This window comes from Maniola hyperantus, chromosome 6 (genome assembly GCF_902806685.2).
Source record: "Maniola hyperantus chromosome 6, iAphHyp1.2, whole genome shotgun sequence".
Classification (NCBI taxonomy): domain Eukaryota; kingdom Metazoa; phylum Arthropoda; class Insecta; order Lepidoptera; family Nymphalidae; genus Maniola; species Maniola hyperantus.
Window position 1 is genome coordinate 1,461,866 of NC_048541.1, and position 27,501 is coordinate 1,489,366.

The 27,501-nt window shown below is 38.3% G+C and overlaps 2 protein-coding genes across 2 annotated transcripts in view; both read right to left on the reverse strand.

Annotated features, from left to right (window-relative positions):
• LOC117982958 (protein O-mannosyl-transferase TMTC1-like) overlaps window positions 1-27,501 on the reverse strand; it is a 180,518-nt gene that overhangs the window by 81,208 nt on the left and 71,809 nt on the right. The gene's annotated exons all lie outside the window — the stretch shown is intronic.
• On the reverse strand, window positions 646-5,555 carry LOC117983163 (protein unc-13 homolog C-like). Its single transcript, XM_069499325.1, has one exon. The coding sequence runs from the start codon at window positions 5,381-5,383 to the stop codon at window positions 4,646-4,648; it is 738 nt and encodes a 245-aa protein (XP_069355426.1). The 5' UTR covers window positions 5,384-5,555; the 3' UTR covers window positions 646-4,645.

The window sequence follows — 27,501 nt, forward strand, 5'->3', positions numbered from 1 at the left end:
ATTCACGCGTACGAAGTCGCGGGCGTCAGCTAGTATTTCATATGTAGATAGAAGAAGGTAGCCGCACAATTAAATAAAACAACTAACAAAAAATTTCACAATTTTACAATACTTGAAGTAGAGATACTTAAATAACTTTATTTTAACGACACTAAGTAGGTACTTACCTTCGTTTCTAAAGTACAGTCCAGCAAAGTTTCCCTCTCACCGCTTGTCATAGTTCCAGCGAACCGAAAACAACTTAGCGACCCCCAACTTTACCCCAACTAACACTTTAACAATCTAAAGCTCTCCGACTTTAAAAAATGACAAACTGATTCAGTAAACTAGGGCATTGTATAAAGTACTAGTACTAATTCCCGCGATTTCGTACGCGTGGTTTTAGGTTTGTAAAAATCCCGTGAGAACTCTTTGATTTCCCGGGATCAAAAGTAGCCTTTGTCACGCCGATGACCATTGCGACGTGATTGAAGAACAAACCAATAAACCAACAAAGAAACACACTTTCGCATTTATAATAAGGGTTCTGATAGAAGAAGAAGGTAGCTGCACAAATAAATAAAATAACTAACAAAAAAAAAACATAATTTTACAATACTTGAAGTAGAGTATTTTACGACACTAAGTAGGTACTTATTTTATTTATTTTATTTTTATTATTCATGTACCAAAAATTGTAGTTACAAAGTAATAATAAATTAAGTTACATCGGAAATGCTTATCTCTAAACAGAGATTTCTTCCAGCTTCCCATTCAAGGTTGTGAGTAAGGCGTATCAAGAAGTGGAATAGGTCTACGGTACTAGAATCTAATAAACTACATAAATATCTTATAATAAATACCCAAATCAACTTATATACAATAATTATACTTATCATAAATAATTATATACATAATATATGAAAAATATAAATACATATAATATATAAAATACTCTATATTAATGATAGGTAATACTGCTTCACTCTGTATTTGAATGAGTGTACTGAGTGGCAGTTCTCTCTGACATTTTCAGGAAGTGAGTTCCAAAGTTGGGTAGCTAGTACGGTGAAAGATTTGTTATAGAAGACTGTGTTACAACGGGGAGTGACGAGAGGATTTTTTGAGACACACGACCGCATAGGTCTAGTAGGAGGGCGGGATAGTTGAAATCGCTCTCGTAGATAACCAGGGGAAGAGGTATTAAGAACATTGTAGAGAACAGTCAGAATATGCAAATTGCGGCGAAAGCGTATTGGGAGCCACTTTAACCGACGACGGTAATCGGAAATATGGTCGAATTTGCGCAGGCCGTATATAAACCGTATGCACAAATTTTGAAGTCGATCGAGTTTGTCAAGTAGCTCTTCGGTAGCATCCAAGTAGCAGACGTCCGCATAGTCGAGAATCGGAAGCAACAGAGAATGTGATAGCATAATTTTGGTACGCAGCGGAAGGAAGTTCTGCAGTCTCCTCAAGGAATGAATCGAATAATGCATACGTTTACTGATCTGATTTATATGTGCTGCCCAAGCGAGGTTGCCATCCATAGTCAATCCTAGGTTTTTCGCTGTGGATGTGTAAGCAACGGGTGTGCCATCATAAGAAACCAAAGGCAGATCACTGAAGGCAATACGATTTCTTAGCGGCCTGCTTCCAATGACCATAACCTGTGATTTATTAGGGTTAACTAATAAACCAAAAGAGTCCGCCCAATTTTTAATAGCAACTAGGTCTGTGTTCATTGCTGTTATCTCTGCATCCAAGTCTGACAGTGTTGCATGCCTATAGAGCTGCAGATCGTCTGCATATAGGTGGTAGTTAGAACTAATAATTTTGGTGATTTCATTGATGAAAATTGAAAAAAGAAGAGGGGATAGTACACCGCCTTGAGGTACACCAGCAGAGAGGTAAGCCCAGTCAGAGTTAGCCTCTTCAGTGCGCACCCTCTGTAGGCGACCGTGAAGATAAGAGTGAAACCAGTCAATCGCAGGGGAGGATATGTTAAGAGATCGAAGGATACCAAGCAGGATATCAAAGTCAACTGAATTAAAGGCGTTACTAAAATCCAACAAGGCGATAATAGTTACTTTTTTGTTATCCATTGCGTAACGAATATCATCAGTGACTTTGATTAACGCTGTAATGGTGCTGTGAGAGGGCCGAAAACCTGATTGAAAGGGACTCATAAGATTGTTCTTAAAAAGAAACGTGGATAATTGTTTGAAAACAGCATTTTCTATAATTTTTGAAAGAATAGGTAAAATCGAAATGGGACGAAACTGTGAGAAAGAATTAGGATTAGCAATTTTCGGTAGGGGAATGACATGGGCCATTTTCCAGTCTGTAGGGAAGATCTTATGAGCCAAGGAGAAGTTTAATATGTGTGTAATAATAGGCACCATAAGATCTAAAACGAGTAATAACATGTCACGGCTCAGGCCATCACTACCAACAGCTTTTGTTGAAATGGAAAGGATGTACTTTTTTACATCGTCCTCCGCAACTTCTTGGAAATTGAAAGGTTCGCACAATGGTGGGGTGATGTTTGTTAATTTTTGAAGTGTTAGAGATTTTTTAGAATCCGAAATTGTAACAGGCGGAGTGGAAAAATGAGTGTTTAGTGCATTTATATCAATAGAGATAGTAGAAGTACTTAGAAATTTGCCCACACCCAGGGATTTAAGAAATCTCCATTTTTCGGGAGTAGAAGCTTTATCAATCGAGGAATAAATATAGCGGCGCTTGGCATCCCTACACATCCTATTGCAGAGATTACGAAGTTTCTTATAGGCTGCCACATTTTCGTCAGTCGGGGATTTCTTACATTTAGTCTTGGCCCTGTTACGTTTACTCATTAGCTTCTTAATTGTGTCAGTCAGCCAAGGTGCAGGTAAATGCCTAATCCTGACAGGTCTCACTGGAGCATGAGTATCATATAAGTTGATGAGAAGAGTTGTGAAAAGTTTTACTTTTATATCAATATCCGTTGCATTATACACGCAGGCCCAGTCAATTTCAGATGCATCTTTCCTTAAACACTCTATATTAATATTTTTGAAATTACGTTGCAGAATAACCTTATGCTTACGTTTTGGGGAGCGCACTTCATAGCGAAGATATAAAAGGTCGTGGTAGGAGAAGGGTGCAGTGAGCTGACCATGCAAAAGAACGTTGTGAGGATTCGAGGTTATTATCAAGTCTAGAAGAGACGGAGCAAAACTTGGAGCGAAGTGGGTTTCTGAGAGAGGAAGGATAGTCATGTTAATAGAAGACACTAATGATTTTAATTTTTGCGATCTACTATCGTTTCTCAGTAGGCACGTGTTAAAATCTCCCATTATAATAACGTCGGAGTAGGAAGGAGTAAGGTCCTCAAGAAGTTTTTCAAAAGCGTCAAAGTAGTTGATAGAGGACGAAGGGCTATATACAACACCAATAAGAAATTTAGAGTGGTGAGTACAGATTTCAAGGAAAAGATGTTCCAGACTACCAGAGTATGCAGAAGGTGACTGACTAATAATTTTGAACGTTAAGTGGTTCCGAATATAGATACACACACCGCCTCCTCCTTTATCTGTCCGATCATTACGGATAAGAGTAAAATCTGGTAGTCTATAAAGTTCCGAAGAGAGAGAAGGTTTGAGCCAGGACTCGGAAACGAGAATACAATCGACTTGGACGTTACTAAAAGATGCCATAAGATCATCATAATGTGCCGGAATGCTCTGTGCATTAATATGCACAAAATTAAGGTAGCGAGAGTCATCAGAAAATATAGAATTGAGTTTGTGTTCTAGAGAGAAGCTGCCGTCAAAGGATAAATTACTACATACACTTTGGAACTCATCAGAGGAAGAGCATGAAAAAAATTCATCATCACAATAATATATTGGTAATTCATCAGACATAATAGAGTACTAAATATAAAATGATATACAATAATATTTATAAATGAATATATATAAATATATAAAAGTATGCAATATATTAAATAAACAATATTTTTATAAATAAATATGTACTAAGACTTTCAATACAAACTTACCCACACTCACTGGCAAAATGAATAAAGAAATCATTAAATTACAAACAAGCTATGAAGTTAACAATTAGAAAAACTAAAATTAAATAGCTACACTACAGTCATTTCAAATTCTTTTGAAGTTATATAATTTAATTTAATTTTTAATTACAGACAAGCTATGAAGTTAATAATATTAAGTTAAGGAAAACCAAAATTAAATAGCTACCCTACAGTCATACGAAATTCTCTTGAAGTCATAATATAACTTCAAAAGAATTCCAAAAGAATTAGGTAACAAAACTATTACAAGATTTCCAAGAATCAACAAAAATCAAACTTACAATAGAATATACTCAGTTAATAGACGCAGCTTATCAAGATTAGCACTCTGTATTTAGTCTGTATGTTGTTTATTGAAATGTCAAAATTTACACTGACAAGTTATCTACTTAATTTATGTAGGTACCGTCTATTCACCATAAATATTTTTACATTGAGTTACATTATTACGTGTTCAACTGAGTAGGTACCTATTTAAGCTATCGACAACACACCAGCTTGATTTAATATAATAATAGGACAGCGACGCGTGTAATGCTACCAAATAAAAAAGTCCCACCATGCGTTATCGTGTCACGTTTACTTGGCCGTATATTTGTTCACACGGCGAGTTCTCGAAGATTTTTGATCATGGGAGGCGCCCGCGGCGGCCTGTGGATGCTTGGCGATTAATTTATGAAGTTCAGAAAGCGAAACAATCTTGGTACGGGTTTTATCCGGAAGTGCAATGACTATAACACCGTCTGACGACCAGCAGCTCTTAATTCCAAAATGTTTTCTGGCCGCGACAAACGTCTCTTGTCGCGGCTTGGTGAGGAATTCAGACATTGTCATTCCAGTACCTTTGAAGGCTGTCTTCGCCTTCCATGCCGCATTCTTCACTTTTAAATTAGAAAAACGAACTAGGATCGGTCGTGGTTTGTCCCTTTTCAAGCCAAGACGGTGACAGACTTCGATGCTTGCCTCTTCAAAGTTGGGCAACTTTAATCGATTACAGACCAGATCACAGATTTTACCTTCCACATTTTCACTATCCTCCTCCGGCAGGCCATGGAACAATAAAATTGTTCTCCGTGAATGCATTTCATGTTTGTCATAGCCCTCAGTGAGCAGCTGCAGTTGTTGTTGCAGCATAGTGAGTGTCTTCCACATAACCTCTTTGAACGCGTAATAGTCAGCAGCCAGAGTGCTAAGATCACAAGCCTTGTTTGAAGAGGATTGTGATTGTTTGAGGACCTCATCGAAGTTATCCATTCGAGACTTAAATTGTGACACAATTTCTTCCATATTTTTACTCAGCTGATTGTGTAGATCCATTTTGAAGCTGTAGCTTGTTGAAGTGCAGTTAGTTATATTTGCCAGGTAGTGTAGAAACTTATAGAACAATTAATTATAACATGTACTACTTTTACAAATAAATAAATAGTAAAATTTAAATAAATACAGAACAGTAAAACTTTTTAATGTTTGTTCACTCCTACCCACATTCGTATCTCCCTTACCTTCGTTTCTAAAGTAAAGTCCAGCAAAGTTTCCCTCTCACCGCTTGTCATAGTTCCAGCGAACCGAAAACAACTTAGCGACCCTGAACTATAACACTTTAACAATCTAAAGCTCTCCGACTTTACCAAATTACAAACTGATTCAGTCAACTAGGGCATTGTATAAAGTACCTACTAGCCGATGCTCGCGACTTCATGCGCGTGGTTTTAGGTTTGTAAAAATCCCGCGAGAACTCTTTGATTTTCCGGGATAAAAACTAGCCTATGTCTCTTTATAGGTCTTAAACTATACCCATGCAAAAAATCACGTCAATCCGTTGCACAGTTGTGACGTGATTAAAGAACAAACCAACCAAAAAACACACTTTCGCATTTATAATAAGGGTACTGATGGGTAGTGATGTGTAAAACGTAACAACAGTGTAAATATAATAAAAAGTGTTTCCAATATCCTGAAGCGTTATAAAATAGAATCCCGATATGGAAACACTGATATACACTTCCGCTTCGCCCGATATATTCGACGCTACAAGCTTTTTTACTTTCAAAACATAGAGCTTCAATAAAATAAGTAAAAACGTCGGTCAAGTGCGAGTCGGAATCACACACGAAGGGTTCCTTACCTCGTGGGTGTACTTACCCTAAAGGGGTGTGGGTTTAATAAAAAAACTGCCCTATCCCGTCCAGGTTAGCCCGTTTCCATCGAAGACTGCATCATCACTTACTACCAGGTGAGATTGTAGTCAAGGGCTAACTTGTAACTGCCTTCCAGGTGGAAGGGGTATGGCAGTTTTATTAAACCCATACCCCTTTGGTTTCTACCACCCACTAATAGTCAAAGTCAAAGTCAAAGTCAAATGATTTATTCAAAATAGGTAATAAATTACTCGTATTGATGGTCTGGTATGGTGTTAGATTTGTAAGATATAGTGGTGATAATTATTACGCAAACTTAAAACTAAAGCTACGAGGGTTCCAAACGCGCCCAGGTCTGAGAAGAGCCAATAATATGACCAAAGTGTTTACCACTGCGCCAGGGAAGTCGTCATTAAAAAACTTAGCGTGCTAATTAAAACCCCGGTTTTATTACAGAACCGAGTATTATTATAAGCCAGTTTTATAATAACACCCCGTTCTAGTACCCGATATTATTATAACATTTGAACTAGCCGTGGCAATCACAGAGCAATCTGGCTAGTTGGAAACCCATCTCAAGTTTTTAATTGTAAGCGCGTCATACTCCGTAACGAGTGTTTTAATAGTCTGCTGGCAATCGTGCTACTATATCTATACTGTAAAGCCAGTTGTGAAAGTATGTCTGCTGTAAGTACGGGTAAAAACTATTACCTAAAAGCTTTTTATAAGTTTGACTTGTTCGTAACAGACGAACAAGTTTTTGTAAAGTTTTTATAGGTTCAAACATAGATCCAGAAAATGATTCTTAGAGTTATATCATACTATATCTCTCGGTAGAAAGTAATTCCGTGAGCTAAGTATAGCCTGTATTTTAACGCCATCATAATTTTACTTCGTAGAATTTCGTAGCGTGGCTCTACAGACATTTTGCTACGACGTCTTTCTACGAATCGCTACAGCGCTACGAAATAAACTTCTTCGCTTCACCTCACAGGTAGTTATAGAATAGAATAGAATATAATAGAATAAATTTTATTGCATCAGTTAATTATTAGAACTTTACGAATACTAAGGTATGATAAAAAGTGCATTTTTTTTTAAACTCAAAAGACATTATTTTTACTAACTTTTCAATGTTTATGTACCAATCGTTATCATTATCACATTCAACCTATTGTCGGCCCAAGTTGAGGTTTTACATTGATTAGTTCTCTTTGTAACTAGATTAACCTTCACTAAAAAAAGGTTGGAGAAATGATTTGAGACGAAGATGAATGTACGAAAAAAATAAAAACATTAAAAGTTCATCTATATATTTTCGCTTATTTGAATCAATAACTTTATTAATTTTTCCCATCAGAATAAGATGGCAACGGGCCTGACTCGTTCAATAGAACGATCGAATCAGTTTACGGTTCCAAAACTAACTTAAAAATTAAAGAAAATCCTTAACAGTTTTTCACCGTTTTTAGCTCTCTTTGCGTGTTCTATCGCTTCTTTAATGGAGAGTGTTTCGAAGAGTTGTTTGACCTTATTCCACCCTCCTTTTTCTACAACCACACCGCACGCCACCGCAATCAATTCCACCCTCACCACCTGGGTTTCTGGAGCACTTCGACCACCCGTTGTGCCAGATTCTTTTTTTACACACACATGCAAACTGTGGAATCCCTTCGGCGGTGTTCCCTTTAGATTACAACATGGGGTTATTCAAGGGACGGACCAACAAATTCGTAAAAGGCCGGCAACGCATCAGCAGTTCCTCTGGTGCTGCCAATGTTCATGGGCGGTAATCACTTAACATCAGGTGACCCGCCTCCTCGTTTGCTCACTATCCCTGTTAAAAAAAAGTTTTCTTCCTACAAAGTAATACATTCATGGTCATTAATTAACATTCATTTATAATGTAACGACGAAGCGATAAATAAATTATAGGCTACATTTTATTGCTATAAGTGCCAATTTAGTTTAGACCCTCGGCCAGAGGCAATAAGCCGCTTAATACTTTGACAAACAAAGGCTTTGTCGGGAGCCCAGTTTACCAACTTATGCCATTTATTATGTAACCTCCGGACCATTGGCCGGTAAATAAATATTTTGGGACCTTTCTATTTAGCTTTTAGAGGAAGCTTGGTGGTTTGTTATTGTGGAAATAAACTACCCACAAAACCATTTTAAAATTTAAATTCCAGGATGATCCGTTTTGCAAAATATGTTTTATCTTTAGTTCAATTTACATACAATATTACTAGATTTGTTAAGAAATACATCTTTCTTTATCTTAGACTAGATTATGCCCGCGACTTCGTCCGCGTGGACTACACAAATTTCCAACCTCTATTTTACCCCTTTAGGGGTTGAATTTTGAAAAATCCTTTCTTAGCCGATGCCTACGTCATAATAGCTATTTGCATGCCAAATTTCAGCCCGATCCGTCCAGTAGTTTGAGCAGTGCGTTGATAGATCAGTCAGTCAGTCACCTTTTATTTTTATATATTTAGATTTAGATATAGATTATTTATTTTATGCCGTTGAAGGTTAGATATGAGAAAAACTGCCAAATCTCTTTCGGGAAAGTGTCGTTTTCATCAGAAAGTATAAGTTAGTTAAGAAGGTAAGTGAAGTATTTTCCTTTGCCCATCAAAGATTTCAACTTGTTATAAGGATACTTTGCAAGTTACGACTAATCTACGGCCCAGCTGGAGGCGGGTGTGTCCTGCGGGGCGGGCAGCGGATTACGACGTCTTCCTTCCAATTTCTTGTAAATATTAAGAGTTTGTTCTACACGCTGGCCGCACCGCAGAACGCAACCGCTACCACCTGAGCCGCAGACTAATTGTTCAATGGATGAGTAAGGACATTTGGCCTTCTACTTTAATTGTGGAGCTATAGACAGAATGTGTTCATAATTATAAAGTGGTATACCTACCACTTTTGTACCTGAATATTTTAGAAAATTTAACCTGATAAGTAAGAACATAGACGAAACAAGTTTATTGAAAATAATACATTGATAAGGCCACCATTGCACCCTAGCGCAATAATTGTTTTAATTCTTGTTTTTGTGTTTAAGTATTTACTGTTTTTTTATGCAATAAAGCTTTACGCTACAACTATCACTATGTATAATTACGGTCTAAGGAAGTTCATAAAACAAAATAATTAAGGTTTTTAGGTCAAGTGGGTGACCCAACAAAAGGATTACGTAATAAATGAACAGACAGACAAAAGAATACAAAAAATGAGCAAATGGCAAGATAAATGGAGGGTCTGACAGGTGACAGAGCCGGAGCAGGGCTTTTTTATGTTTTTCACCATTTTAACACGAAATGGGGCCTCAATCAATCATGAAACTGTGTTAAGGTGAAAAAGCTTTTTGTCTTCATAATTTCGGGACTTCTTTAATTTTAAATAATTTTCATTAAAATTCATTCGTATTTTTTGTCGACATTTTTATAGCAAACCTTTCTAATGGGATCAAGATCTTAATGGAGCTTACTTCACTCCCCATATTATAAATGAACTAGTTATTCCCGCGAGTTCGTCCGCGTGGACTACACAAATTTTAAACCCCTATTTTACCCCCTTAGGGGTTGAATTTGCAAAAATCCTTTCTTAGCAGATGTCTACGTCATAATAGCGATCTGCATGCTAAATTTCAGCCCGATCCGTCCAGTAGTTTGAGCTCAGTCAGTTAATCAGTCAGTCAGTCCGGCACCTTTTCTTTTTATATATTTAGATTATGTAACAGAGAAACCCCTATAATAACTTCTCTCCGTGGATAGAGATTAGGGGTAGATTGCCGCGTTCATTCGTTAAAACTTTCTTCGTAAATTAATAACCTTGCAATTCACGAAGGCGAGTGGACTTTACTTGTGGTTACGTCGGATACATGGGTATTGCGTAAGTGTGCGTGCATGTCGGACCAATCAGTCGCGAGCAAGCGCTCGCCAACGCACACATTCAGTGTACCAACCTTATACCGATACGACTTAAACACAAGCATGAGCCACTCGCCTTCGTGAATTGCAAGAACTGTAACAAAAACTGACAGCCACAGAACAAATTACTTAACGTTCGGAAATCAAAACAAAATGGTTCCCTAATTCAAATAATGTATAATCCAAGTAATTAGTAAGTCGCGGGAAGTGAGGCAAGTATAATTATCATACAATCAGGAAGTTATTGATAGAGTGAAGTTTAGACGTCTTGGCGTTGCGTGATTGTTGCCAGTTACGGCTGCTCGCTGAAATGTATGAATTATGAGCCAGCGCAGACTTTAGACTAGACAGATGAAATTTAATATGATTAATTATTAATTGTATAAATTATTTGATTTTCCGGTAGCAATCTCTGTACAAAATAGACATACTAATGCTCGACGTCATCCACGTGAATTCAGGTTATTTAGAAATCCCGTGTGAACTCTTTGGTTTTCTGTGACACAAGTTGCCTGCACCCTGTGATGTAAGCTATACCTGTACCACATTTCATTAAAACCGGTCAAATAGATGGGTTTTGAAAAGCTAACAATCAGACACAATTTCGCACTTATAATATTAGTATGGATTAATTACGTTATGATAATTAATTATTCATGTTAGACCTTACGCACTACTGCCCTTTCCGTGCACAATCCTATACTCGTACTCGGCGTGAGATAAATCATGCCTAAATAATTTTAAATACAAATCAAAAATTGCGAACCGGCAGGAATCGAACCCGCGTCTCCTGGGATCGCGCCCACATACAATCACAAATTTCGTCACTGGCAGTAAACGGGCTGTAGCTTAGTGGTCAGAGCGTCAGGCGCGATCCCAGGAGACGCGGGTTCGATTCCTGCCGCTTCGCAATTTTTGATATGTATTTAAAATTATTTAGAAATTTCCTTGAAGTGTAGGTAGAACACTATAAAAAATATGAAATCATGCCTAATTCGTTAGACTGAATTATGTCTGCTGCGGCCCCGAATTTTGGCTGGTACGGGCGGCACTTTAGTACGAATGATAAACTAAACTGTCTATCGGAATATATTTGGCAATAACACGTTGCCGAATTTTATTTACGAGCCGCCATTGCTTCGATTGCGACTGAATCGCTTTTTGACAAATGGCCCCCACAATTTAGGCACTCTGTTGCAAATTATTTGAACTTGTTTGTGCATATTTCTGTACAAAATGTCAACTTTTTTAAACACACTTGTACCAACTTTTTTCCGATCCGTGCTTTGTTTTAAAGACCTAACGTTCAAAATAAAAAAATAGTTTTATCTTCTAGGGTTATCATCATCATCATCATCAACCGATAGACTTCCACTGCTGGAAATAGGTCTCTTGTAGCGACTTCCACACGGTCTTGCGCCGCCTGAATCCAGCGGCTCCCTCGTCTCGTCTGATGTCGTCCATCCACCTAGTGGGGGGGGGGGGGGGGGTCTTCCAACACTGCGTCTTCCGGTGCGAGGTCGCCATTCCAGCACCTTGGGACCCCAACGTCTATCGGTTTACGAGCTTGTCTAGGAACAATATGAACGTATTTTTATTTAATGTTTCACATCCGTAATTTTTCCGGAAAATCGTATAAAAATATATTTAATTGGAATGCGTATCTCATTCCGGATGTTAGCGTTTCCGTAAATCCTCTTTCTCTTAAAATAAATAACTGTATTTTATTGTTATTTGTAAAAGACTACCTACTACAATACAACGTAAAATACGACTACGACAGGTCGAGATAGCAATTGGGGTATGAGGCGGGGGACGCCCCGCACGTCACCCGCGCTCTCCTGCACCGGGTTAGCGCGGGGGCTTTGCGGTTGTGCAGGGAGTCCCCACCCCGATTGCCATCTCGACTTGTCGCGCACTATAGTTACTACATACCTACATAATATTATAAAACAGTAGGTACCGTGACTGACTGACTGACAAGCTATGCACAACCTAAACCAAATTTGGAATCTGGAGAAAATATTTCCTGAGTAACCTAGGGGTGCACGAAGCATGTAAAGATTTTGAAAATAATCAACTAACGGGATATTAGTGGGAACCACCTCCTTTTTGGAAGTCGGTTAAAAAAGAGAAATCTACACCCAAGTTTCCAAAAGTGGATGTATATCGCTTGACGATGATTTTTGATATAGGTAATCAACTTTTCAGGAAATATTCTGGAACGTTTATTCGAATGTTGATAATTACAAACTTGCCTACAGTATTAAAATCAAATCAAATCAAATGGTTTATTCAAATTAGGTAATAAATTACAGTTTCTGAATGTCCGTTGTTGAATTTGTAAGATGATATACCTAGTGGTGATAATTTGTACGCGAACTTAAAAACTAAAGCTACGAGGGTTCCAAACGCGTCCAGATCTGAAAACCTACCTACCCTTCTATTTGCAGCATGATTAAAATTTTACTGCTAAATCCGCAAACAAAAGCTAAATAGTGGAAATTTAGCATCGTACACAGTTTGTGTGCTTTAACATTAACGGAAATAATTGATAAATATTCAGTAGATATGCATGTCAGCGTATTTAATTGCGGATATCACCAATTAACCATATTAAATGCAAATTAATATTACACATGATACGTTTTAGGGTAAATTACATGGAGTTGCAGAACGTAGAGATACAAACCTCATAGATGTATAATCCGTACAAGATGAGTTTTCACGCGCCATTTTAACTCAATGGGTCAACTGCCATGTTAAAAGTCGGTTCACCTTTAAAATAAGGGGCAAAAATCGTACTTTTGATGTGTCAATTGACACATAAAGTTAAAATGGTGCGTGTAAACTCATTTTATTTTATTTTTTACATACAAAATATTTTACATTTACTACATCACTTATACTGACTGATTAAACACACTGATATATGTATCGATAATAAGTGAACACAACATTTGCAATTATCGTGTCGTATTATAATTATCGTATCGTAAGTAAAAAAAGAACTAATATTTTGTATGCATTGTAACCTTACACAATAGGTGTCAACAAAATTCCCGCACTTAGTACGTAATGGAACTAATTAACACCTACTTATCGCTATCCCACTTAGACTAATAAATTAGAGCGAGAAGTCGGACACATGCGGGGTGATTCGCCAACTCAGTGTCTAATACTGAATGATGATGGCCACTGTGCTCATTTCACATTGGTTGGTTCTACATTGCTGCATCATTGAATGAAAGTAAAATATTGTTTCAGAGAAAATCTTCAATGGATTAAAAATAAATGTCAAATGAGTTTGGTGGCTATCAATCAGTGCTAGACACTGAGTTAGCGGATCAGTAGGCAGATGGCTTTTTTACCAGATCTTCTTGTGCCAGACCGGCTGGTCCACGTCTCAACTTTTATCTGTCACTTTGAAAGGACCCCGGATGGGTTCAAAACTAGTCGGCCTAACATCGACTAAAACCGGTGTGTCATATGTATAATTGATACTACCTCTATTATATTATTTCACCTCTCTGTTAAATCGGATAAATATAGTTTCACAAATATTCAGACTTATTATACAAAGTTTATTATAAGTATTGATATAATTATTTTATAATCCTGTATTTGTTAAATTTGTTAATCATCATCATCATCATCATGATCAACCCATCGCCGGCTCACTACAGAGCACGGGTCTCCTCTCAGAGTGAGAAATGTTTTGGCCATAGTCTACCACGCTGGCCATGTGCGGATTGGTAGACTTCACAACACCTTTGAGAACATTATGGAGAACTATCACGCATGCAGGTTTCCTCACGATGTTTTCCTTCACTGTTAAAGCAAGTGACATTTAATTACCTATTTAAAACGCACATAACTCCGAAAAGTTAGAGGTGCGTGCTCGGGATCGAACCCCCGACCTCCGATTAGAAGGCGGACGTCCTAACCGCTAGGCTATGACAGCTTCGCAGCCCTAACGGATAATGTTATGTAAATTTGCTTTGTTAAATAGTCTCCCAACAAAATACGGCACACTATTATTATCAGACGCGGTTAGGGTTGTCATCTTTGAATTAACGTTAATGACTAAGTAACATAAGTACGCTGTAAAAGGAAATGTAAATAGATTACTGTGTGAATAAAGGAACGGTAATAATTCTATACTGCAGAGTTAGAAAATAAGTTCGAAAATCCTTTCGATGCGATCAACCAGTACCTACCTATCACTACCCATATTATAAATGCGAAAGTGTGTTTGTTTATTGGTTTATTGGTTTGTTGGTTTGTCCCTCAATCACATCGCAACAGGTATAGTTTAAGACCTGGAGAACATAGGCTACTTTTTATCCCGGAAAATCAAAGAGTTCCCACGGGATTTTTAAAAACCTAAACCCATACGTACGAAGTTGCGGGGCATCAGCTAGTCTAAATATATAAAACGGAAAGGTGACTTACTGACTGACTGATCTATGGAAAAAATTAAAGGAATAGAAAAGGAATGGATTTTTTTTAGAAAAGAATATTAGCCATGTTAAATGACTAATATTCCCCTTTCCTCTCCAACTAAGCGTAAAGCTTGTGCTAGGAGTAGGTACGACAAATAGTGCAACGGGCGGGGTTTGAACCGTCGACCTTTCGGTTTTCAGTCCACTCCTTTACCAGTTGAGCTATTGAGGCTCTATTAGATGTGTGGCAACCCTAACAGAACTGTATTATGTTGTCCAGCATCCGCGGGTGTATTATACGACTTTGAAGCAGCCATTAGGGTTGTTAACAAGCAGACATCATTACGACTATACTCTCTCTAGGTATTTTGTATGCAACGGACATTGGCTGGCTCGGAAACTTTGTGACTTTTGTGAATTTAGCCAAGTGCAGATTGGCAGACTTCACACATTTTTGAGAATATTATGGAGAACTCTCCGGTATGCAGTGCTTATGGTACGATTACACCTACCGAGTAGTGAAGCGAGACAGTAAAATGTCACTCGGCCGAGACAGTGCTGTGGCTGAGAAATTGCGGCGAAATTGCACTCGTTAAAGTGTTTATACCAACCGAGTACTCGGCTGAGGACACTGACTCGCCACTGTACTCGGTAGGTGTAATCTGCCCATACCGAGTAGTGAAGCGAGACAGTAAAATGTCACTCGGCCGAGACAGTGCTGTGGCTGAGAAATTGCGGCGAAATTGCACTCGTTAAAGTGTTTATACCAACCGAGTACTCAGCCGAGGACATTGACTCGCCACTGTACTCGGTAGGTGTAATCTGCCCATTAAAGCAAGTGATATTTAATATACATGTCTCACACCCGGCTTTACTCACGTATTTAGTCGACGTTAGCTCAACTAGTTTCGAACCCATTCGGGGTCCTTTGTCACAGGGACTCAGTTCGCGCACGCGTCGCGGTTCAGACTGCGCGATGCGCATATAATGTTTTATAGCTTAAAACGCACATTATCTAGAAAAATTAGAGGTCCCAAGCACCCATAATTACCCATATCATAAATGCAAAAGTGTGTTTGTTTGCTGGTTTATTGGTTTCCTGGTTTGTTCTTCAATCAAGTGGCAACGGAGCAACCGATCAACCTGACTTTTGCATGAGCAAAGACCTGGAACGTGACATAGGCTACTTTTATCCCGGAAAATCAAAGAGTTCCCACGGGATTTTTAAAATCCTAAATCTACGTAAACAAAGTCGCGGGCATCAGCTAGTTAATGATATGCGTTGTAAGCAATCGAACCACGGACCACCAATAGGAAGCTGATGTCTTAACCACTAAGCTATCACTGCTTTCGAAAAGTTAGTGGTTTTGTGTTCAGAACCATTCTGTATAGTCTGTAGGTAGCACACAGAAAAAAATTGTATATGAAACTCTTTCATATATTCCTCATAAAATACCCATTAGTGATGAAAGAACTATTTAAAATTAAAAAAAAACACTTGGATGCACGTATTAAATAAACTGTCCTCTACAAAATGTTTCGCTACTCAAAACAAAAGCGAACCGAGAAGTCACTCGAATAAAATTTTTAATTATAAAGAAAGATGGTGCCTTGCAACGACTGAGATTGTACGGAGTATAAAAACAGACAAGCAACGGCAATTACCTGAGCTCTAATTAAAGGCTTACTTGCCAGACGTATTATACAAACGATATTCCGCCGAGTAGCGACTGTCACAGAACGGCACGGCTTCCAGCAAGCATGACAAAATCAGATCCTTAAAGAGGCGGTCGCAAGTTATAAGCTTTCGTGGCGCACGATTTTGACAGACACGAGGTCTGTTATTCAAAACCGTTGATGTTGTAATAGCTAGGTATATTGGTTGGTCTGTGATCGGTATGGGGATAGAGGAGCCGATCTAGGCAGGGACTTAAGTAGGGTTAGCTAGTGTTGTCTATCTCATTGGAGACGTTGTTGTCATGACTCATAAATGAGGGTTGCTATAGTCATAGTTGAGGGTAGTTTGTGTTGTCTCTCGTAGTGCGGGAATTTTGTTAGTGCACCCACGAATAATCTAATAGGTTGTAATCCTGACTTATCCGTTTAATCATCATAATCATCATCAGCATCATGAAAGCAGCTTTGCCGACAAACATACTATATAGGCACGGATATTACCTGAGCTCTAATTAAAGGCTTAGGTACTTGCCAGACGTATTATACGAGTACAAACGATATTCCGCCGACTAGTGACTGTCACAGAATGGCACGGCCTCCAGCAAGCATGACAAAATCAGATCCTTAAAGAAGCGGTCGCAAGTTGTAAGCTTTCGCGAGTACTCTTTTGTTTAATTTTTACTGTAAAATACTCGTATACTACGATGTTTTTTGTTAAAAGCATTGTTAAAGTAGCAAATTCTATGAAGCAGTTGATCATTATCACCATCACTAACCCATTGCCAGCTCACTACTGATCACGGGTCTTCTCTCAGAATAAGAAGGCTTGGGCTATGCGGATTGGCAGACTTCACACACCTCTGAGAACATTATGGGAAATTCTTGGGTATGCAGGTTTCCTCACGATGTAAATATAATTTATTTTAGTCAAGTTTCAATAGGCAGTTATAGTTTTTGCATTTCACGAGGGCGAGTGGCTCATGCTTGTGTTTAAGTCGTATCGGTATAAGTAAGGTACACTAAATGTGTGCGTTTGCGTGCGCTTGCTCGCGACTGATTGGTCTGACATGCACGCACACTTACGCGATGCCCATGTATACGACGTAACTACAAGTAAAGTTCACTCGTGTTTGTGAATTGCAAGAACTGTAATAGAAATTGCAAACTAAAACGTCTCCGCTTTCAACTTGTGCCACGAAATATTAAAATAAAAAAGTTTGCGTGAGCCCCGCCATTAATTTACTGCGTGAAAAGAACGCGGAGAGCGGAGCGACGAGTTCACGGAACGAGTCGCCTTGAATGATAGTAATGGATAGGCTTAGTACGGGAATTATGGACCGTACTTCAATAGCTCCCTTTTACATAACTTCCGAGGCCGCACGCACTTTTAAGGCTTACACAGACATTACGCGCGACGGAAACATGTCTAAGATCTGTATGAAGGCGTTTCATATCCGAAAGGGCGTTCCATGTGGAACGCCTAGGATATCCTAGCGGCTTGAATAATAAAAGAGGAGGCAAATCGCTTCTTGAGTGCTATGTTGTGTGACGCATTTTCATCTTTTATGTTTCTGGTACTAAAAATACCGCTACAATATGGCAATCTACCTCTACTATTGACGACCTCCCTGGCGCAGTCGTGAGCGCTGTGGTCTTATTAGTGGGAGGTCCCGGGTTCGATTCCTGGCAGGGGTTTGGAATTTTATAATTTCTAAATTTCTGATCTGGTCTGGTGGAAGGCTTCGGCCGTGGCTAGTTACCACCCTACCGGCAAAGCCGTGCCGCCAAGCGATTTAGCGTTCCGGTACGATGCCGTGTAGAAACCAAAGGGGTACGGGTTTAATAAAAACTGCCATATCCCTTCCAGGTTAGCCCGCTATCATCTTAGACTGCATCATCACTTACCATCAGGTGAGATTGCAGTCAAGGGCTAACTTGTATCTGAATAAATAAAATAAAAAAAATCTCCAATTCACTGACACTCTCTTCCCTGATCAAAACTCACATCATCAACAACCGATAGACGTCCACCGCTGGACATAGATCTCTTGTAGGGGCGCCTGATGAGGGGTCGTCCAACACTGCGCTTTCCGGTACGAGGTCGGTTTTACGAAATATGTGTCCTGCCCATTGCCACTTGAGCTTCAGGTTAAAACACACAGTTGCAACTAAAAAAAGAGTAAATTGAGCCAATCACAGCAATTATTGCTTTTGTAGCGATAGTATAAAGAGTAGAGACCGCCACCGCCCACGGTTGGGAATTTCAAAAATTCAACAGTGGGGCTGATTCTCTAGTACACAATCTCTAAACTAAACTAAATTAACAGGTCTAAATCTAGTGCTTTCCTTTTCCGCAAGCAACATTATGAAAGGGATAGCAATAGATTTAGACGTGATATTTTAGTTTAGTTTAGAGGTTGTGTACAAAGGAATTAGCCACATTTATAGGTGCTCGGTGCAAAATTTCAGTTTTCCAAGTTTCAGTTTTTAGGTCCATGGGTCCATGGACTGGGCATGAATGACTCAGCTTTTTATACATTCAGAATATGATTATCACAACTTTTCTGACTATTCCTGAAATAACTTGTTTTGGGTCGCGATTTTGAATATCATAGTCACTTTCTACGACGAAACTCACGCATCGTTATACGAAAACCGCATCGGATCCGGTAGCGTTTCTAAAGTGTGTTTCGGCCCTAACGTTATGAACTTATGAAGCAACTTGGCCCAGAAACTTGCTACATAATATTTATTTTTATCGTACCAGGTGATCATAAAACTTTGTGACGTTATTCGAGTTCGGTATTTGATGCCTTTACATAAGTAATATACCTGGAAGATACTATTAATAAATTCTGTGGTAAAAGACGCATATTCTTATTTTGTGATTTCTTTTCGATGTAAATGTTTGGCACCGATTTCTGATTTTGTGTGCCGCACCTATTACATTCTCGTATTTCACATATTTGAATAATTATGTTATACTTAAAGCACCCGCACGTCACCCGCGCTAGCCCGCACCGGGCGGGAGCGGGCACTGTCCGATTGCCATGTCGACCTTATGCTAACTTTGATTGTGATTGGTTTAGTATCTTACGTGGAACTTATAAGACGTCATTAAGTTTAACAGTTATTTCGGAAAGAATGCGTAGTAAAATTTTATAATTTTTCTTTACATGCATTAATTTTACGTTACGTGCTATAAATACTCTATCTTGATTTTATAAATACTCGTCACATTTCATGAGAAATGCAATAGTCCTGCAGATGGGATGTGTGTAAAACACAGAAAAACTATGATAACTTTTCTCATAATTTAACATAGTAGTTAAAAAGAAAAACCTTTTTAACTAGGATATTAGAAGTGCCTACATCTAAAGGTCACCATAGTGAGGTCATGTGAGGTTCTATATTAAAGAACGTGCCAAAAAATAATGTAACCAAAAACATGCAAATTTGAGTAGAGTTCAGCCATTAACCTTGGCCGTAAATAATGTTTATGGTGCAGTACCGGGGTACGACAACATCATTAATTAAATCATCCACGCGCTCTGTTACAGACTTGGCTAGGACCCAAATACGAACTCAAAAATTTTTATCATTAAGGCAAAATGCGTCCGAAAAAAAGACACATATTTTGGGATGTTCAAAGAATCAAGTTTTGGCCTCAAAAACTACTGTACTAATTTCGTTTTTTTTTTAAAAAAAACCTCTGGATTACAGTATTTTTACTGGAAGCTTGCCGGTATTCCTCTCCCAGTAACGAGAGCCGCGTTAAATGCAGAGAAGTCTTGTCATTATTTTAATGAAACCGCGGGGGCTCTTAACCTGTTACGAATGTCGGATTTAGAGTTTAACGGGCTCATTTCTCTCTGACGCTAGACGTCAACAAACGTTGCGTAGATAGGTACCATGAGGTCAATACCATGACGTAGACCCCAAGTTTAAGCTATACATTGCGGGTTTGAAAAATACTAAATCACTAAAACTGCAAGCACCTATGAGGCAAATGGTAATTGATATTTTGATTGTGTTTAGGTAGTATAACAATAGCGCAAAGTTTTGCTAGCATTTTAATTACACCCTACTGTCAGCAACACTGACTAAATCACTGTTCATATTTAACTGTTGTTTAAGATGTCAATGATATTAAGTATGGATAAGGATGATAATAAAAATGTGAATAGAAATATATTAATAAGAATAATTTAATAATATAATTAGTTATTGTTAAATTAGTACTTGATTTGTCACAACTGGCCGGAGCGGGGCGACTCTCTCGACCAATTAGAAACGTTTACGACGAAAGGGTATTTGAAGAGTGGGAGAATCCTACGCGAGAGTCTAGCCGGTACACTCCGGCAGTTCATTTCTGGACATAAAACGTGAAAGTCAATACTGAAGTGTAAAGTGGAATTGTGGTCTCATTATAATATTCATTACGAGTAGATTATGTATTATTTCCATTCCATTAACAATTATAAAATAGTCTGATATCTCCTGACATTACAAAATGTAGGATGCTGTCGCGATAATCTGAAATGGTGCTGACACTATAATATACCTAGATACGCTAAAACAATCTTTATCACACAAAACCATACTAAATAATAAAATAAACTGCGTAAAGACGGCTCTATTCATTAATTTATTATTTATTTAACGTTGATGAACCCACAGCGGTACATTTATTGTTTCAACTACGAAACTAAATTCAAACTCCTTAATATGACAGTAAATAATTACAGAAACGAGTAATCTTCATTTGTTTGAATAATAAACAACGCTCTTTCCAAAGACAACATTAAACCAAAAGTAGAATAATAATTATGAATATTTTAGAGGCTTAAATGCTCCAAGCGGTCTGAAGCAAATAACAATTGCCTTCGACTAACGACTCTAACTTTGATGGTCATAAAATTTGTGTGAAATGTTAGAAATTAATCAAAGAGTAGTATCATTTAATTAATATTCACTGAAGACAGTTAGGCAAGCTATTACAATTATTTTGACATTAATTAATTATTGATTTACCTACCTAAGAAATAATATTGTTAAGTTTTTAAAGTTATTGTACTTCGGACAGAAGGTAAAGCACTTATTTGTATTCACAGAGGTTATAAATAAGATATTTAATTGCTTAAAACACATAACTCAGAAAAATTAAAAATACTTTTAACACTACTGCCCTGCCAAAAACGAACTAAAAAATTACAGCCGCCATTTTGAATATTTACCAAAACTTTATAGATAGTGTCACTTGAGTGATGTACAAGGATTCTAATGAATAATAATATATCTGCAATAACCTAACTGCAATATTAACTTGATTAGAGCAAAAGAATTGATATTGCGACCACTCAATCAAAATGGCGACCTAAACACCAAAAGTCATTGAGTCTCGAGTCGGAACGAGACTAGCTTAAAAACTATCAACTACCCGCATTTATACAATCGACTCAAGATGTCTTGCAACAGAACGTGACTTTCGTTTTAAAATAAGACAATTACAAGTGCGATAACATAGTGGAATTCAGAAACTCACATACACGAATGCTGAATATATCACATTCTTTTTTTTTCGGTAAAAAGAATCTCCCTTCCTTTCATAAGTTACTAGATACAGTGACCCCAGAGTATGTGAGAGTGATCGTTCTTACGCAGCATTATATTACCGGGTAATCGATCACTTCTATCTGTGCCTTACAGAGAACGTTCCAGGCTATAATTCACAGCTCTTACCTTGATGTCAAATGGCAATCGCTTATCGTAAGGACAAGAACACATCATAACGTGGCGGCGTCGTCACATGGTGCAATCAAATGCAGAGAAAGAGAGAAACCGTTATTTCTAGATAAGGATGCACCAAGATACCAACATGTGGTGATGTGTTATGATATGACCCTATCACGTGTAGGTACGTAGATACAGTGACCCCAGAGTATGTGAATCTCATCATTCTTACGCAGTATTAAATTACCGGGTAATCGATCACTTCTATCTGTGTCTTACAGAGAATGTTCCTGGCTATAATGGCTGGCTGGCATGATCAACCCATCGCCGGCTCACTACAGAGCACGGGTCTCCTCTCAGAGTGAGAAGGATTTGGCCATAGTCTACCACGCTGGTCATGTGCGGATTGGTAGACTTCACACACCTTTGAGAACATTATGGAATACTCTCAGGCATGCAGGTTTCCTCACGATCATTTCCTTCACCGTTAAAGCAAGTGATATTTAATTACTTAAAACGCACGTAACTCCGAAAATTGAAAAGTGCGTGCCCGGGATCAAACCCCCGACCTCCGATTAGAAAGCAGTAAGTAGATGTCCTAACCACTAGGCTATCACAGCTTTAAGGCGTCATATGGAGCGACGTAATGTAGAGAACAAGAAAGACATGAAATAGTATATTCTGAAGTATAAAGGACGCACCAAGACGCCAAGTCGTGGTGATGTGTTCCGGCCCTAAGTTTGGAGATGCTTCTACGCTGAGGCAACAATTAGCAAATTATTGACACGTGAAATTCAAATAATCAAAGAGTCAAAGGTGTTTCTGTTTCACAGCTAAACCAGAGTCGATGTTGACGAAATTTTCCCTCTCATCATCATGATAGCTGGCGTACTTCGACCACCTCTGATGTACCAGATCTTTTTCCACGCACATGTAAATTGTGGAACTAACGCTATGGTAGTGTTCTCACTAAATTTTAACATGGGCTTAATCCAGGAGCAGATCAACAAACTCCCGAAAAGCCGGCAACGCATTGGTGGTTCCTCTGGTAAATGTTCATGAGCGGCAGCAGTTTAAATGGTTTCTGACAAATTCCGTGTTTGATGTCATTTAAATTCCATTAGGAGTAGAATATTTGGGTATATAAACATCACTAATAACATAGTATGAAGCTAATGATCGTTTGGTATGATCAGACAGTTCACATTATATAGCTAATTATTTGGAAACGTGATACGGTACCATGTGGTACCATTTAGTGATAATATTCTAACACAGATGTAGGGATACTAATCGTGAATATTTACATTAAAGATCGCCTTAGTTGTCGTTGTCAACTGACAGGTGTTCACTGCTCCACCTGTGACCTATGTCCAACAGGATATAGGTCACTTGTAGGGATCTCGCGTCAATTGAATCCAGCGGCTTTTTGTACGGCGATTGTAACAAATGAGCGACTTGAGCTAACGTTGCATGCTTGGTCACAACTAGACCGCAAATTACACAGTTGCGAAATCACTGTCCTTCTTAAATTGCCATTTTTGAACTTGGCTGGAACCACCAGCCGTGTATCTTAACTAGCGCAACAAAAGTGCTCAGTAAATTCATGCTTCGTTGCACAACGTGCAATTTTATAATCTACCCTCGCGACTAAGTGGCTAACAAGCTTGCAATGGCGGTTGCATCGTATGAGCAACTTGGGTTTACGTTGCATGCACTGTCACAACCAGACCACAAATTGCACTGTAGCGAAATCACTGTTCGTATATTAAATCGCTATTCTTGAACTTGGCTGGACATACTAGCCGGTTCTTGATTAGCGCAATAAAAGTGTTCAGTAATTTCATGCTTCGTTGCACAAAGTGCAATTTTTAAATCTACCCTCATAGCTAAGTGGCTAATAAACTTGTAACGATGATTGCATCAAATGAATGACTTGAGTCAACTTTGCATGCAATGTCACAACTAGACCACAAATTACACTGTTGAGAAATCACTGTCCTTATTAAGTCGCCATTCTTGAACTTGGCTGGACCCACTAGCAATTTGTTTTGATTAGCGCAATAAAAGTGCTCAGTAATTTCATGCGTCGTAGCACAACGTGCATTTTTATAATCTACCCTCGCTCGGCTAAGTGGCTAATAAGCTTGTAACGTTGATTGCATCGAATGAGCGATTGCAATTCCGACTTAATCAATTGCTGTACCCTGGTCCCGCCTACTAGTTGGCCGCCTTGGCTCGTTTGTCATATTAAATGCATGCGATATTAATCTTAATTTACCAGTTAAAAATGATTTATTATGCTACTAAGTAGCAGATGCTTTCGAATTCTTCCGCGTGGATTTAAGTTTTTAAAAATTCCGTTGGAGTTTATACCTTTTTCTGTGGGAGACCGGAGATGTGTGCGTTATAAAGGGGACCTACATCCCTACACGAAATCTGGTAGGTACTATTGAAGCTATCGAAATAAATTTTGGAATAGTTGTATATAATAGTGGGCCAACATCATAAGAATAAAAAAAAATGGAAATTAAAAATGGAATTATTTTAGCTCAATTAAAAAGAGGCGAAAATTGGAGGTTTCTAATTTCAAAGCAAGAGAACTATACCGAGTGGAGTATTATAAATGAAAGGGCTTTATCTGTACATTCTAAAACAGATTTTTTTTATTTTTACGCCTAATAGTTTATGATTTATCGTGCAAAATATCAAAGAAAATCCCCGATTTTGATGAAATTTGATAGAGAGTTAGCTTACATCCCGAGGAAGGACATAGGCTACTTTTTGTCCTGGAAAATTAAAAAGTTCCCACGGGGTTCTTAAAGGCCCATCCGTTTAACCGATTTACATGAAATTTGGTACAGAGGTAGCTTGCATCCCGGAAATTGACATAGGCAACTTTTTATCCCGGAAAATCAAAGAGTTCCCACGGGATTTTTAAAAACCTGAATCCACACTGAAGAAGTCGTGGGCATTATCTAGTATCTTAGAAGTAATACAGTACAGTCTTCTAGTAGAACAAAAAACTAAAGGTCATAGTGTAAAAGAATATGTAGAACTTGTTATTAAAAGTAAATGTCGCTTCTAGCAAACGCACAAGGTCTTTGTATTGTCTGCCGAAAATTCGGTACAGTATGAAATCTAATTGTACTCTAACATGCGATCGTAGCGGACGCCAGGTTGCCTAAATAGTCCAATAAAATACTAGTAATTAGCCCCCAAAAGCTTATGAAATTGTAACCTATATTAAATGCCCTACAACTGCTATACCTGATTACTAAAACCTTGGCGACTTAGATACAGTACATGGCAGAAAGTAAATACATCGACCATTTAGAAGGAGATAGCAGATTTGTAGAGCATTGTCTCTGTCGTTGAGACCGACAAAACGTCATATAGGTATGAGTGACAGAGACAACGCTCTACAAAACCGAAATGTCATTCTTAAGGCCGATATACATTACTTTCTACCACAAAAAAACGCAAAAAAAAATATAAAACCTATAATTTACGATATATTGCAAATAAAACATCTGACTGACGCTAGAGGTCAACGAACGTTGCGTAAGTAGGCCACTAGGAGTCAATGCCGCGTCGTAGGTGGGGCATTGACCCGAGTTTTGTACGATATAGATTGCGGGTTTAAAAATATTAAGTCACTGATACTAAAAATAAAAAATAAAAGGCAAATGGTTATTGGTATTGGATTGTGTTTAGGTAGTATAACAATAACGCTAAGTTTTTGCTAGCGTTCTGGTTACACCCTGTATACACTTTAAAATAACTTGTATGGACATTTTGCAAACTTTTACAGTTTAATTTCTAGTAGCTAAACGCAAGGATTTTTATGCCACCTTTTACACCCCATTTAACCCCTGCGAGTTGAGATTGTAAGTGTTCACTAAAATGTGAATGTCAAGTGCTTATCTTCAAAAGTTGATGTTGTTATATTTCAGTTAAAGTTGATGTAGTTATATTTCAGTTAAAGTTGATGTAGTTATATTTTAGTGAAAATGTATTCGTTTGATGACAAAGTTTTATGTGCATGCGACCGAACCATTGTACATTGTTAGGGGCGATACAAACATGCGGAGTGGAGTAGATTCGAGCTTTTAACTACCTAAACTCAGTTGTATGTACTTTAACATACGACTAAAATTGGTATACTAAAAACACTTGTACGGAACCCTCCGTGTGTCTGACTTGCGCTTGACCTGTTTTCTGATTTTGCGAGATGTAAGCAAACTCCAAAATGAGAGAGAGCATAGCTGTTTTAATAGAGAGAGAGCCAGCGCGTGTCAGACCTTCGTTATTTTATAAAAGCTGAAATTTTATCTGCGTATTGTCCCCAACACTGGGAGGAACGTTTGTTTGGATGTTTGTTTGGATCATGGTGGCTTTGGGAGATAACAGGTAATAAAGGTCTAAAAAAAATACGTCAAAGTATAAAGTCCAATTTTTATATTTTCTTCATAATAGTATTAGAAATGCATTGCCAGACACTTAGTATTGTGGCAACTCCCTGCCAGACACCCTCAAAACTATAAACACCAACCTTTTTAAACTTTAAGGGCAGTCTGACAGGGGGTTGCCACCAGTGGCGTGCACAGGGTTTGAAGCCAGGGTAGGCACTAGTTAAGTAGGAACCTGTTGACGTGCAGGTCATTATGAAAAATATGCATTGAGCTATTCAACTGGGGTAAGCAGTGCATTTATGCCTCTATTACCTGCACGCCACTGGTTGCCACCTTTATTACCTGTTATCTCTCAAAGCCACCACGATTCAAACAAACATTCTTCCCAGTGTTAGGGACAATACGGAAAAAACTTTCAGCTTTTATAAAATAACGAAGGTCTGGCACGCGCGTGCTCTTAGTCCATAAAGCTATGACTTTTCTCATACTTCACTTCTAGAGGTAAAACGAGATAGATTTATGTGAGGGACATAAATCCGTCTCGTTTTAACTGTGTATTAATTCTGAGCCAAGTCAAAGTAGGTACTTCATCTCTGTAGATCTGACAGGCTAGTCCTAGTCGTAAAATTTATATCCCCCTTCCATTAATATGTACAAGGCAATAACTTGCAAACGCTCAGATGTATTTAATATAAAAATAATATTACTTATACTGGGTTCCGTACGTGTACCTCTTACGATAAAACCGGGTGAAGTTAAACTACGGATTCCGAGCACAACGGATAAAGGCACGCCGGCCATCCAGTGTTCAAGATGGTGTGGTATAAGACACGAGAGGAAGATAGTTACACTAAATTTTATACACAACGAACAACAAGCTCATCTATACTAATAAATACTGTAAATGCGAAAGTATGTTTGTTTGCCTTTCCTTCACGACAAATCAGACAGAAAATCAGGGCATTATAAGTTATTTTTGGATTGGTTATTTGAATGTCCTCTCTTGTTAAACTTGCGCGCAGACAATGATCACACGCGTAGAGGTTCATCGAGAGGTTTACTCTTTATACTAACCTAACTACAACA